Source organism: Labrus bergylta, chromosome 20 (genome assembly GCF_963930695.1).
Source record: "Labrus bergylta chromosome 20, fLabBer1.1, whole genome shotgun sequence".
In the NCBI taxonomy this organism is placed as follows: domain Eukaryota; kingdom Metazoa; phylum Chordata; class Actinopteri; order Labriformes; family Labridae; genus Labrus; species Labrus bergylta.
Genome location: NC_089214.1, coordinates 20,331,787 through 20,347,225, shown reverse-complemented (window position 1 = coordinate 20,347,225; position 15,439 = coordinate 20,331,787). Strand labels below are relative to the sequence as shown.

General features: G+C 38.3%; 1 protein-coding gene across 2 annotated transcripts in view; it reads right to left on the bottom strand.

The window, feature by feature from the left end:
- Positions 1 to 602: 602 nt before the first annotated feature.
- The window catches only part of cntnap2a (contactin associated protein 2a), a 214,305-nt gene continuing 199,468 nt past the window's right edge, over positions 603 to 15,439 (bottom strand). For both annotated transcript variants that reach the window (XM_065948957.1, XM_020630990.3), the window contains 6 exons: positions 9,713 to 9,946; positions 9,068 to 9,201; positions 5,010 to 5,103; positions 3,328 to 3,618; positions 2,744 to 2,815; positions 603 to 1,691 (listed from right to left, as the gene is read on the bottom strand). In XM_065948957.1, coding sequence (XP_065805029.1) covers positions 1,492 to 1,691; positions 2,744 to 2,815; positions 3,328 to 3,618; positions 5,010 to 5,103; positions 9,068 to 9,201; positions 9,713 to 9,946 — 1,025 coding nt within the window. In that variant the 3' untranslated portion in view covers positions 603 to 1,491. The remainder of the gene's footprint in view (positions 1,692 to 2,743; positions 2,816 to 3,327; positions 3,619 to 5,009; positions 5,104 to 9,067; positions 9,202 to 9,712; positions 9,947 to 15,439) is intronic.

The window sequence follows — 15,439 nt, the reverse complement described above, 5'->3', positions numbered from 1 at the left end:
CCAACTTTAGTTCCTTCAGACCAGACTGGACAACGTTGAATGCTGGCTGCAGAGACTCAAGGGTTAAGTGTTAGCTAGCTAGCTAATGACCTCACCCTGAACAACAAATAAATACACATTTTAACTTATCAAGACAGTGCAAGGATCCTTATATCCCACAGGTCGGTTAGATGGCTCTACAGCAGAACAACTCAGTTTGTCATTTCAAGATAGACAAACCCGGAGTGATGAGAGCTTTGCTATTCCCAAAGAGAACTACAAGATCAGCAGATGTCAGTCATCTTCAAATATTAAGAAAAATCTTATTCTGATAATAAATTCTGATCAGGTTTGGAGAGAAAAGAAAATTTGATGGCTATTTTGATTTTACAGTTTGGCCCATGTCCCATCTGTTATCATTGAGGAGGCGGGGTTTATGACCCATACTGCAACAAGTCAGCAGGGGGAGCTCTAAAAGCTTCTCTCCACTGGACAGCTTGTCATGTCCACTTTAACAAGTCTATGCATTTGTTTTTATATTTGTCAGCTACACTGCTGTAGCGAAAATGAAAAAAACATAAATAACATTTGCGATCAATTTGCTAAAATGAAGCAACTCCCAGTTAAATTTTATCAAACAATGTTTAATGTAATTTGTCACAAGACCACTACATCAGTCTGTTAGCTGTTTCAAAAATCAGAAAACTTAAATTACATTTGTACTGACATTGCTTAAAAAAACATTTCCCGTTATTTTTATTTTTTTATCAAACCCGTTTGTGCGACACTAGGAACATCAGTCTGTTTGCTTTTACCCCCGAAATACATACAACTTAAATACAATGAACAATCACTTTGCCAAAAGGATAAAAAATAGAGTTTAATCTCTACAAAAAGAACATTTGCAGATATTTGGCAAGAAGAAGATATTCTTGTCATTGCATTAGTAGCTGCAATGAGCTCAAAGACTCACAACAATACTTCACCTTGTCAGAGCCATATCACTTTGCTGTGAAACAACACAGCTGTATGTCCAGCTCCCGTCTCACCATGTGTAGGGATCAGCTTTGCTTTCAGGTCCTCTGATTTGATGCCAATAACAACGATCAGTCAAGAACTTGTTACGTTTCGGACTGATCAGCTGTTATGTAAGCACCTTTCTGCGTACAACACAACGTGTCCATTGCACATTTGGTGAGTCCCTCCTGATTAGCGCCAGAAATCTCTTCCTTTTCCCCCACCATGGTCTGAGCCTCATCCATGCAAACTCCCACACAGTTTTTCTACTTCAGCCTGTGCTCTGTCAGGTAACAGACAAGAAGCTTAAAAAAATACCGCTGTTGCTCTGCTTGGGACAAATTTGCAAAACATTAAAATCCTCATAAAGTGTTGTCTGTGTTTGAATGAACACCATTGCGAGTATAGGAGCCCGGTTTGTTAATTGTTCCACCGCAAAAAAAAACATCACGAGGTCAAGACATTAATCCTCTCTCAGAGTCCTCCCATTGGCCGCTAAATGAACCACTCCTTCTTTGATTCCTCGATGGTTTCCGGGTTGTCGGTGCCGATGATGGCTGTGTCTGGTGACTCTCCTGCAGACTCCCTGCTGCCCTTGGACTCGTGGGTGTGGTAGGTGCCTTTGTGACGGAACATGTAGCGGATCAGGAACACCAGTGTACATAAGATGGTGAAGATCACGACAGCGATGATACCTGCAGAGGACAAGGACACTAAGTACACAAATACACGTGCTATTTTGTGTTATGATTAATAGTACTGTGGGTTTCAACAAAATCACCCACTTCAGAGTTAGGTTTCCATGTTGAGCTTAAACATTTGGTTATTATTGTTTTTTCTGATTGACAACAATACAGTACATTTTCATTTTAGCCAGGTTTTAATCAATGATGCCAAATATCCACTGGTTCCAGCTTCTCAATATTGACTAAATGTTGACTTTCCCTTACAGAATAATACAGAAACTTGAATATTTGAAGTTTTACACATTTGATTGGACAAAAAAAAAAAATATATTCTTACTTTTGCTCTTGTAACTGTTGCTATCTGTTTAAAAAAATGTCAGTTGTAACAATGTTTGTAACAATGCCTTTACCAACAGTGATGCTTGATGCCTGATATATATATATATATATATATTTTATATTTATCAATCAAACTTTACTTATATAGCACCTTTCAGAAAAATGCAATTGAGTTCAAAATAATAAAAAAAAAAGAAGTGATCAATTGTTTCTCGATTGATTGAACCAATATGAATTCACAAAATAACAAAGGTTACCCTAAACTTAGAAAGTACTGGCCTACATGAGACTGAATAGATGAATCTAAATATTCTAGCAATCTTAGATAACTTCTCTAAACAACTCTTACCAATTCTCCACACATAAGCCGGTACTTTAAAAACGGAGGTTTTCCTCCTCCAATGTTAACACCAGCTCTAGTTTGGTTACATTTGCACTAATCTCATGTAAACGAAAGTGACACAATGACTCCAAACAGAGGAGAAACCCGCACACTAAGAAGTTACAAGCCAAAACTCTGTTTTCCCCCATCCACACACAAACACTTCACATTTCTGAAAATCTTCCAAAAGGTGTGTTTTCACTAACAGAAAAACAAACGTGTACAAACAATGTACGAAAGTGTTCAAAAATACCCCCCTACATGTGGTCTAGGCCTGACTCATTTGTGGTTTATTTCTTTCACAGAATGTTTTAAAAATGAACCTTTTAAGATTCTTTACCTCCAATGATGGCTGAGTCTCTGTTGACTCCATCAGGGATCACTCTCTCCTCATTAAAGGGGAACTCTGCATCTGCAAAGAGGGATAACAAAAATTGAATCATTTCATACATCCACATATAAACTAAAATCCTTCCAGTCCTAAAACCTATTGAATAGATACACTGTATGAATCTTTGTGTGAAATATATGGACAAAAATAATTTGCTTATCCAAGGCCAGGTCATGGTGGCAGCAGGCCAGTTGACCTAGACGTCCCTCTCCCCAGCTATTTTTTCCAGCCAGACTTAAAGGTCCTGACACTGACACTCAGCTGCTGTGCACATGCCACAAACCACTTCAAATCCTTCCTGTATTCAACAATTGGCAGCACCCTGGAATAAACTTTCTCTGGGAGGCTGAAAGGCATAAGTGTGTGTGTGTGTGTGTGTGTGTGTGTGTGTGTGTGTGTGTGTGTGTGTGTGTGTGTGTGTGTACATATAGGGACATACAGTATGTAGAGGATTGAGGGAGCATAACGGTATGCAAGCAGGGATCTATTACACTTGCAGAAATACAGATGAGGTCTTTTGAAGTAATCCGTACCTGTGTTGTCCAGATGCCAAGGATCTGTAGCAGCAGACATGGGTGGGATGGTGAGAGGTGACGCCCCACAGTTGGACTCTACCAGTTTTCCCTGGTACGACCCCGGAGAGGCAGCTGCAGGTTGGCTGTTCGGCTGATTGGCTGTGGCTGTTGGCGTGGCCTGGGCCTGTGCAGCAGTTCTCAGTGCTGACTTGAGGGGGGTAACTTCGTTGAACTGCACCCGTGACAGACAGCCAATGAAGCCTGGGGTGTTGTAGCGCTCGATGAGGATGGGGTCTATGTGTCCGGTTTCTGTACAGAGGCACAGGGTGGAACAGAAGCAGGGGTAATTGATTGTTTTGATAGACTAGAGTTTTACTGTTTAATGAGACCACCAAGCAGTACTGACCATGTAAACACAATGTAAATCTGTCTCAGACAGAAACACAGCCAGATATTTACATGGGATATAGCCTACTTGATTTCTGCTATATTGACCAACAACCAACAGGACACAACTAAGTGGTCTAGAGTCTCTGTCAGTGAACAGAACGGACCCCTCCCCAGTGCTTGGGTTGTGTCTGTTTGTACCTATAGCTCCATAAATAATCCTTCATTGGATTCAGCCATCCGTTTCTCAACAGGAGGCTTATACAGAACCCGCCCGCTGTAAAGTCAGAGCTGAAAACCTCAGTCCATCTTGACTCTCTGACTTCAGTAAGAAAGTGAAGGTTAAGTGTACAGTGTCTTTAAACTCCCGGATGTCTTCCTGCATCTGGACAAGGAAGTTTGCATCATTAGCATAAATGGATATGGCCACGTTCCTTAGCCTACTCAGAAGCCACACTGTACAAACTGGCCTGAGATGGGACAGCCCTGCCGTATCCCTCTGTTTACTGCTACAGGACGGCTCAGCCTTCCCACCAACTTCACAACACAACACCCAGGACAAAAAGTGCTTCTCGACACCAAAAGCCAAAACTGTTGGAAAAATCTTTCCAAACAAGAGCTTTCTTGCCGATGTCCCGGTAGGTGTTTAAACTAGAGCTCAGGAAAGTGAGACACCGTTTGTTGTGATCTGAGCTACCCTCCTGTTGGACGCACGAAGGTGATGTCGGGGAGCGCAGCACTTATGTAGAAAATGTTTTCACTTCCATGCAGCGTGCAAGAACCGCAAGCATGAGCACCTCATCCTATTTGAAAGGCCCTTTAGAGTATAGTGTATTATATTTTGATCTGTTTGAATGTACTTTCCATTCAGGAACTTGTTTGCATATAAAGGGGTTTGTATATTCATTAACAGAAAACCTATATATAACAATGCAGAGAACAACACTGCTTAATACGCAATACTTTCATTTGTATACAGAGGAGCTATCAGCACAGAGTCTGCCTCATGAAAAACTCTGTCTGGTTGAAGCTACTTGGTTAAATTGGGGTCTTCAGGGTGAGTCAACCATTTTAAATTTGAATAACCTTTAAGACATTACATTATCATGAAAATATTTTTTTCAGACTCCTTTCTAAGTGACAAGTACAATTAATACCAAGACATTTTGAAAATGAAGGTCATTAACACTCCAAAAAAGACTCTAAGATTCCCAAACAAGTATTTTGATATTTTGTCGGGATGAAGATAAAGTTGTAAAATTCACAAATAGATGAGAAACTGCAAAAAAAAAAAAAAAGATAATTATACTTACCAAAGACTTTGCCCAGGAACAGAGTCTTGACCAGGTTGAACTGTGTGTCTGAGGAGTCTGGGAGGGTGTAGGTGACAGGAGGGTAATGATCCAACTGTGAGCGAGAGACAAAGAGAGAAAATAAAGGAACATCTTTATTTATCGTCTGTAAAACTACTGACCACAGCCTTAGACCTGCATCAGCACATTGAACAGAATACTAGAGCTCCCTCTTGTGGTTATAAATGACAGGGAAACACAAAATTGTTCATTAAAAAAATATGAAGTAAACTGCTTGAAAGCTATTGATATGATTTATAGTAGTGCTGAAGAATCTTGACGCTGAAACATGTGAACAAACATGTTGTAAAGAGTAAATACGGAGAAGTGTAAAGAAGGTAGCGCAGCATTCATGTCTTTTAAAGAGCTGAAGAATTTAAATTCTTAGGAGAGCCTTCGAGAGGAGTAACTTAAAGATATATAGATAAAGTATGACAGAGAGTCAAGTGTATAAGGGCATACTGTTGTTACTAAAGCACACATTTAAAACAGACAGAATGAATAAGGAGAAGGATAAGAAGGGGGAAAGGTAGGAATAAAGCTGTTGAAAGGTGCAAAAAAAAACATACAGAAGAAAAGATCACAATAACAAAAACAATCCTGATTCCAGTCAGAGGCTAGGATCCAAAACCTTTGTGTTACTAAATAGACTGTATTTTACTCCTAGCCTGGCATTCAACACATTCTTTTTTTCAAGACATGCTGCTCAGCAAAGTCAGAATTTGGCAAGAAAAGACTTTTGCATGCAAGTGGTCGAAGTAGCACAGAAATACTTTTCCATGAAAGTTAAGAATATCTTTATCGCCATCATCCTTACGCTTCAAATGATCTGTTACTGCTCGCTTTCTATTTGCAAGGAGCAAATGCATGCTGTACCCTGATCCAAAATAGTGATTAAGACTTTTCTATCTTGTTCAGAAAATACACGTCATTGCACATGAAACTGATGAAAGAAAACATCCTATGTAATAGTGCTTGATTGTATTTTTCACTCGAGGTTTTAGTAAAGCTGAATGCAAACTGAAAAGCGATCTTCTTTAATGACGCTGCAAAGCTGGACTACAGATAAATAATCATCAACAATATGCTATTTCTAAAGTCTGTGCTGGGTTCAAAGAAGTAAAAACAAGGAGAGATCAAGAAGCATGTCTGTGGAGAAGTGAGAGTGCTGATGGAAGGAGGGAATACACCACTTTAATATCCTTAAAGTAATTAACTTGTTATTGCTGTTTCACTGAAGTCTCGATCTAATTATCTTGATGGCTGCAGTCGCTGCCGTTGACAGATACATTTTAACCCTACAATTTGTTTTCTTTGTTGCAGTAATAAAATATATTTTTCCTTTGCGTCTCTGTACTCACAGGAGGACTGTTCCTGGGGCATGCAACTGTCTGCAGAATATAAACCAAACCTGGAAATACTGTAAATGTTGAATATCTGTCATTGCCTGTTAGTTGGCAGCTGAACTGACTGATCTGCGTGTGTGTGTGTGTGTGTGTGTGTGTGTGTGTGTGTGTGTGTGTGTGTGTGTGTGTGTGTGTGTGTGTGTGTGTGTGTGTGTGTGTCTGCAGTTGCTCTTGCTTACAGGTTTGAATCATCTCTACCCCCACCATGATTTAGACTAATTGCTGGCCTTTTCTCACAGACACACCATATATCGTAATTTTATTTTTTCTCCAAAAAGCTGGCCACAGAGCAGCATTTTGTAGCCTTTGTTGGGATAATGGGGCACAATTACATTTTGTTCAGCTTAGTTACTTTTATCTGTTGAATCAAATCGGCTGCACAGGCGGGGGGCGGCGGTCTGAGACTCCAAAGCCCACAAAATGGTCCACAGAGGAAGATGGCTGAGGAAGAAACCTCATTGGCCTAATTTTGTCAATTACAATCACAGTCATTGGGACGCTTTCTTTTTACGCAGAGCTATTTAGACAACACAATGTTCTCCTTTTTACTCTGTTGTGCCTCTTAGTCTACACAAAGCTCACATAAGCAGAGTAATCAGCGGGTGGACAACAGGAGAGAATGAACAATGGGAGGAATCTATTTCCTAAAAATGTCCTCAAAGAAAATCTAATTTAGTCAATGTTCTGTTTATATTCACAATAATTCTAAGTTAAAAAATTCTAAGTCTCTCCTTATCTGGCAGCTCGGTTTCCTTAATGAAATCTTAGCCACAGAAAATATTCCCATTACACATTAAATATCGGAGAAGCTAATGCAGCTCAATTTGTTTTACTTGAATAGACAGTAAAAAAAGATATGATACGATACGATGCAATATGATGCAATACGAGCCTGCAAATCCACAACAAATTACTAGCCAAACCTCATACACAATTTAAAAAACTAAAAAAAACTCTAAAAAAAACTACAGATAAGGACAGAGGTCCATTTCTTAATTTAAACCTGGATATACAAAGTTTCCCTCTGTAATAACAGTTGAAGGCGGTTGACACCTTGAATGTTCTTTTTCTTTGTTTCCTGTGAGTTCAATTACAAAGATGAGACATCTTGTTGCCTGAAGGGATTCCTCTCTTTCATCCTAAACAAGCTGGTCGAGTGTAAGAGGTTGAGAGCCAGAGATGGAGAGATTGGGACTTATTTTGATCTCTCTGTGTTTCTCCTTTGGTAGCGAGCTAACCTGACGAGACCTCATAGAGTGCAAAAAGACCTAACACAGCTCCGTGTGTTGTGTGTATGTTTCAGCATGTGTTTTTGTGAAAATGTAAATCTGAGCCTCAGAGCTCTGAAGGTGTTCCTCGGTGTGGTTACCACACTCCTACTTATCTTCCCGCTTTTTCTTCATAGTCTTTAAAAACAATTTATTGTCCTAATGCCTTTTAAATTGCAAACCCTGGAAGGAGAGAGGTGAACAGTCTGCTTGCTCTTTTACGGTCTTCACTGCCTCTTACTCATGTGGTACTTCAAATGAAATATGATAACAACAAGGTCTCTGATGAGTGTAAACGCCTAATAACAATGAGTTTGTTCAATTTCGAATACCGACTGAACTGATTCAAAAATTGTCACTTTAGTCTAAAATGTTTTTTTTTCTCATTTTTCTTCTCTGTAAATAGAATGAATCACCTTAACATTTGCATTCAACTCTGCACATTCTTCCTTAATCATTAATGGCTCAAATCAGCCTCCTGTTGCTGAAATGAACACTATAGCTCCTTTCAAACATACACTTCATGAATAATACTTTCCTGTCATTGTCCAGATGGGATGCATGAGTGAATGCAAAAGGCATGATATGTTCACCCCGACGCCTGAAGCAGAAGGGTGCAGCAGCTATGTTACAACATGATGTGCAAACATGGAATTCAACTGAGAAATGACACATGAAGAAATCCATGAAGAAACTGTTGTGCAGGGTTCAAATATAGACTTTGATTTTTATTTTTCATTCTCTTTTGGAAAAAAAATGCAATCCCTATCTTTGCAAAAAAATAACAATCCACCAATCACACATGTATTCTGTACTGGAGGCAACCAATAGTTGCAGGATTTAGAAATACATTTCCTTAATTTACAGCCGGCAGATATGTTATTACTGAGCAAAGTCCTTCATAGTTAAGCCGAATTCTCCCTCCATCCTCGACAGCTGACTGAGGCTTGACTGTATCGATCCACACTGTGCTGCTAAGAGACACACAACTCAAAGGCACACACACAAACACAAGCCCAAACAATGACAGTCACTTTCAATTACCAACACAATGTCATGCACATGTGCAAACATGCACAGTTGTGCTTGGTGTCTTGTACAGTATACAATAATGCTCCCCCTTAAATACTTACACAGACTCTCAACTACATGTGAGAGCAACAATCACACAGCAGAGTGCACCCGCATAAACACACATGGATCGATGCATTCTCTCAGCTGCTATACTTAGACTGTCTACTGGAAGTGGATTAGCAGTGGTAGAAGACAAGCACTTTTATCACTGCATTTGTGTGTGTGTGTGTGTGTGTGTGTGTGTGTGTCTGTGTGTCTGTGTGTTCTGTACCTGGATGGTGATGCTTCTGTCAACTCGGGACATGTTGATGCTGTGTGGCTGTCCGTTGGCCAGGTTACGTTGATCCACGTCTATGGAGAACGGCTCCCTCAGACCTCCTAGGTTGTACCTCACCTGCAGTGAACCTGAAAACACACAAACTCACATTTCAGCTCTCAATCTCTGCACAACAAGTTCGGCATTAGTTCTCATCGATAGTTAGCTGAATTATTCAAATGAATTTTGAAGAGAAGCAGAAGCAATTAAAAAATCTGGGAATTAGTGAAGACGTTCTTGTTGACACTAAAAATTATAGTAATCTATCTTTTTATTACCAAAGCATTTGGATAAATAAACACTTTTACCAACATTTAGATATTTTTTTTAAGATGTTGGATGATATCATAGCTCTCATGTGTTGGGGGGGACAGAGAATGTGAAGCTGAAGCCATTGGCATCTTTTAATTTGATTTGGGTGTTTGTTAAAGTTGATTGCTGAAATATGAGTTTGCACTTAACTATTTGTATTACTTCTTTATACTTCTGTGTACTGGAGTGGATTTGGGGGGAGATTATAGAACTTTGTAAAGTGTTCTGAAACATACTTTAGGCAGAAATCTAAGCTATGAGCAACAAAGAATTATGTGAGAATCTCACCATTGTGCCTTAAAACCACAGCCAGGTAGTCCTGTGTCTTGGAACTGACATACATCAGAATAGCTGGAGCATTGGACGTGCTGAAACTGAAGGCCACTTCCTCCTTTGTTAGATTCACTTCCTGTGGCGTGAGCTGGTGCGTCGGGATCTTTGAGTCTCTGCTGGCTCCTGCGACTGCTTCAGGCATGAAGTTGTACTTGACCAGAGTTCCTGCCTCAAAGAAACCCCCAACGTCTGGGTGGGAAAGATGGAATGAGGAAAAAGATATGTCAAGAACACATTTTATTCAGGAAGGTGCAAAGGGACTAGTAGACGGACGGATGGACAGACGATAAATAGCAAGATAGATCCACTGCCCTACTTCTACTGAAATGATGCATCTAAAATGAAGTTAGCTATGCGACAAGTCAAATCCAACATGCTTCAGTCTACTCTAACCTGCTGAGAAGAGAAGAAGAGACTGTCACTATTTGCCCTAAGTCTCAGCAGCTACACACACAATTGTCTGGAAGCATGAGAGGGAATGAGAAACCTTTGCTGCAGGGCAGAGACTCTTTTTGTGTGTATGTGTGCTTGTGTGTGTGTGTGTGTGTGTGTGTGTGTGTGTGTGTGTGTGTGTGTGTGTGTGTGCGTGCACAAGTGTGTGTGTTTTATGTCAGCGCATGGAGAAGTGTAGGAAAGGGAAATTGTTCCAGCATAGAAACCGCTACAGGTTTCTCAATGTGTGTGTGTTTTTGTGAATTACTGTATGTTTGTGTATGTTTGTATATTTATGTTCATGTGAACATCAGTTTGGTGATCCTCAAGGGCAGAAAAGCACAAGAACAAGAGTGTAAAATAATAATACCGCAGGATCCCCTGAGCAGTGTGTAAATACAGAAACACTGGAAATGCACTGTGCAATTATGGCTGGATTTCATGCATTTTTCAGTCGGTGGGTACAGAGGTGGGATTAAAGAAGAGAAAGAAAATATTTAAAAAACAGGAGATGGGCAACTGGGAGAGTATACAACAAAGGAGAGGGCAGAGGAAGAAACAACAAAGAAGAAGAAACATAGAGGAAAAGAGTAGGAGAGAGAAAGAGGAATCCAAAACAGAGGGGAAGAAATGCAAAGAAGAAGTGGTGGAGTATGGAAAGCCGATTGAAGATTTAATAGATATCCTTGATATCAAAGCTCAGTTTCCTGTACTAGTCAAGTCTTTGGCCGCACTAGTTTACTAGTAGAACGTTGAAAGACTTACTAGTAAACTAGTAGAAGGCAAAAAGTCCTACATGTTAACTAGTAAGGTGCAAAATATCTACTAGTTAACTAGTAAGATATATTTTGTGTCTACTAGTTAACTAGTGAGCCTAAAAATGTTTACTAGTTAACTAGTAAGAGCCAAAATGTCCACTAGTAAGCTAGAAAGGCATATATATGGACCATACTAGCTAACTAGTTAGGATAAAAAGTTTTTACAAGTTAACTAGTAAGAGCAGAAAGGTCCACTAGTTGTACTAGAGATGGCTTTATTAGTCTTACTAGTTAACTAGTGCGGCTCTAAATGTTCACTAGTTAACTAGTAAGAGAACAAATGTCCACTAGTTGCACTAGTATCATCTTTACAAGTCGTACTAGTTAACTAGTGAGACTTAAATATTTTACTAGTAAACTAGCTAGATCTAAAATGTCACTAGTAACACTTGTTGCACAAAATGGTAACGAGGAGGTGGGGGATAAGTGTGGATTGAGGCTTATGATAGGCTCTAAAAATCAAGAACAAAAATAACATCAAATCAGGACCCAGGATTTGGTTATAATCCCACCCACTGCATTTACATATTGCACACTAGTCAACTAGTTGGATTGCAGGATTAGAACTATCTTACTAGTCGATATCTGTTTTCATTTTACTAGTTAACTAGTTAGACACAAATGCTAACTAGTTAACTAGTTAATCTCATAATGGTAACTAGTAACACTAGTGAAGATGCATTTTACCTTTCTAGGTCACTAGTAAGATAAAATGTGTCAACTAGTAACACTAGTTGGAATATTTTTAAACCTACTAGTTAACTAGTGAGGCTCGGAAACGTTTACTAGTTAACATGTAGCAGCTAAAATGTCAACTAGTCACACTACTGAGGGCGGTTTTAACCTTACTAGTTTACTAGTAAAGCCCTATACAGTTTACGAGTAAACTAGTAAGTGCCTTTTTGTCCACTAGTTAAACTAGCTAGTGTCTTTTTGGCCTCACTAGTAAACTAGTTGAAGACTTTGTGTGGCACTAGTAAACTAGTTGCAGGCAAAACAGCATACTAGTGGACATTTGCTTTTGACTAGTAAACTAGTTGAATGATATAATTTGACAAGTTTACATGCTGAACAGTTAAAACCCTTTACTAGTTAACTAGTTGAACACAGATGTCAACTAGTAGTCTGATCTGTTGACTACTAGTTAACTTGTGACTGACAATTTATCTAACTAGTTAACTAGTACTGCCAAAAAGACCCTTACTAGTACAACTAGTGGACATTTTGCAATTACTTATTAACTAGTTAACTGTGTTTGGCCTCACTAGTTAACTAGCAAGGTCACACATGGTCTAACTGGTAAACTAGTGGACATTTTGACTCGTTCTAGTTAACTAGTATGCATTTAAAGCCTCACTAGTTTACTAGTAAGGCCTTGAAGACCAAAGTAGTGATACTAGTGTGCATTTTTCTTTCACTAGTACTACTAGTAAACATCTTGAGCCCTACTTGTTAACTAGTAAGGTCAATTAGACTGCAACTAGTGGTACTAGTGACATTTATGCCCTTAGTAATAAACTAGTTAAGCTTTTTGAACATCATTAGTTTACTAGTAAAGTCGAAATGTGTTTTACAAGTGTAACTAGTGGACATTTGGTCCTTACTAGTTTACTTGTAAATGTCAACTGGCAGTCCACTAGTAGTACTAGTAGCACTAGTTGACCGCATGATAATGAAGCAGGCGGGACAAGGATTTTGATTGGTCAATGTCAAACCTGCGATTTTGCCAGCCTTAAAGGGCCAGATCTGAATAGTACCTTCAGTTAAACCAGCACTAATTTCTGAAGGTTTGTTCATTTGTGTCATGTTATATTATCACTAAATGGTAACTCACTGAATGCCCTTTGATAGAATTTTATGACCCATGCACAGATTAAATCCAAATCTGATGTTACATTGTTATTCATCTTTTCAACTTTTTTGTTTTTTAAACTTAGTACTATTTGTTCTAAAAATCACTAATGATTATTCATTATTGCAGTATTTGTCAAAAAATAAACAATAACCCATCACTTAATATTTATATATAGTAGTATGATTGAATAAAATAAAATCTTGCACAACATTAATGTTCAAGGATTTTAGCTTTTTTCTTGCCATTGAAAATATGGCAATATAAAATATGAAAGATATACTAGTTTGAAACTTGCAAAGTGAAAAATTAAGTATATTCTTTTTAAATCATGAAAGAAATGTGTTTATATTTAGTTTATCTGCTAGATGATCATGCAAAATATTGAATAAAATATTAGGATTTAGGACAAGTGTATACTGAATTATTAAACTAATGTGAATAAGATGTTTTAATGTTTTTTTTAATAAATATAAAGTCAGCCTCTTACATCTGGAGAAATAACCCTTATACAAGAAGTAGCTGCAGAGAGATATGCATTTCGGCCATTAGGTGTCAGTTGCAGGATTGGTATGTTATGGACTTGCTAAATTTTCTTGGTTTAGCTTCGAGTAAGCCCAGCAGAAAAGATACATATGGCAGTGAGCAGATATAAGTGCACAAGCAACATACATTAAGATTTATTTTATCATATGAGGAGTCATGTTTTTATGATTAAAGCATAAAATTAAGATACTACTTGCAAATGCCCACCAGATGGTGCTATACTTATATATGCTGCTAATGTGTACAGTACTAGTACTACTAGTGGACATTTAGGCTCTTACTAGTAGCACTAGTAGTACTAGTAGCACTAGTTGCACTAGTTGCACTAGTAGTACTAGTAGCACTAGTTGTACTAGTAGCACTAGTACTACTAGTGGACATTTAGGCTCTTACTAGTAGCACTAGTCGCACTAGTAGCACTAGTAGTACTAGTAGCACTAGTTGCACTAGTTGCACTAGTTGCACTAGTAGCACTAGTAGCACTAGTTGTACTAGTAGCACTAGTACTACTAGTGGACATTTTGGCTCTTACTAGTTAACTAGTAAACATTTTTAGGCTCACTAGTTAACTAGTAGACACAAAATATATCTTACTAGTTAACTAGTAGATATTTTGCACCTTACTAGTTAACATGTAGGACTTTTTGCCTTCTACTAGTTTACTAGTAAGTCTTTCAACGTTCTATTAGTAAACTAGTGCGGCCAAAGACTTGACTAGTACAGGAAACTGAGCTTTGATATCAAGGATATCTATTAAATCTTCAATCGGCTTTCCATAGACATTTAGGCTCTTACTAGTAGCACTAGTGCGACTAGTGCTACTAGTGCGACTAGTGCTACTAGTAAGAGCCTAAATGTCCACTAGTAGTACTAGTGCTACTAGTACTACTAGTGCGACTAGTGCGACTAGTGCGACTAGTCGCACTAGTAAAGGCCTAAATGTCAACTAGTAGTACTAGTACTGTAGACAGTATATGTACGTATAGCACCATCTGTGGGGCATTTGCAAATATTACAATTTTTAACCTTTACTGTACATGATAAAATAAAAATTTTAGGGCTCATTTATACAATGGAGTAGAGCCATCTTAAAGAAAAAAAGAGAAAATATTAATCTTGTATATGTACGAGAATAAACATGTAAATTTAGGAGAATAAAAAAATGATGAAAGGAGAACCCCTAAAGCATTTTCCTCTGCCACAAAAGAGACAGTTTCATCCAAGTCAGTGTGGTTCTTTCTTTGGAAAATTACAGTTGCTTCCAGTATCTTTTCAGGGTCCTAATATTTTATGACAATGTGATGATGATGTGCTGATAAAACAACTTATCGGATATATTTGTCAAACTGTTTTTACAGACTACACAAGGAAGGAGCCTATTTCCTTATTTGTTAAACCTTTACTATAACAAGATGCTCCACGTTTATCATTTTCGAACAGGCGGCTCCTGCTCTTCTGATATACCAATATATTCTACTATTATATTATATAATATATTATATGTTCAAGTATTCAGCTGTTTTATGAAGGGAAATGTTTAAACTATTTAAGAAAATACTAAAGGGGACTTTGTCTCAATCATAAACAGTGTAGAGTATTTTAGTGTTTTTAGTTTTTTTATTTTTAGTCTCAAATGCAGCCTCAAAGGCTGATGTAGCTGCAACTAAACCTGAGATGAAAGATAATCCATTTATTGTTTTAAAATGAACCTGTATGAGCTTAAATATTAGATGTTTTAGTCTCTGTTTGTTTACCTATTAAATACTGAAGCTTCTAACTGAATCTTCTTGGTTTTAAGTATTTATTTTCACACATCTGAGATATGTTAAGTTGCAGCTGCTTACAAGACCCAACTTCCTCATTCATCTGCTTCAAAATAAAAGCACATGACATAGATGGTAATAAGGGACTTTTATTGTGAAAGACTTTCCGGAACTAAATGCGTTTATCACTCGGAGCTGCAGCGGCGATTGTAGTTGCGAAGGCTGTAGTGAGAAAGAGTACTCAGCCACTTCCTTGCCCAAGAGTTAGAGC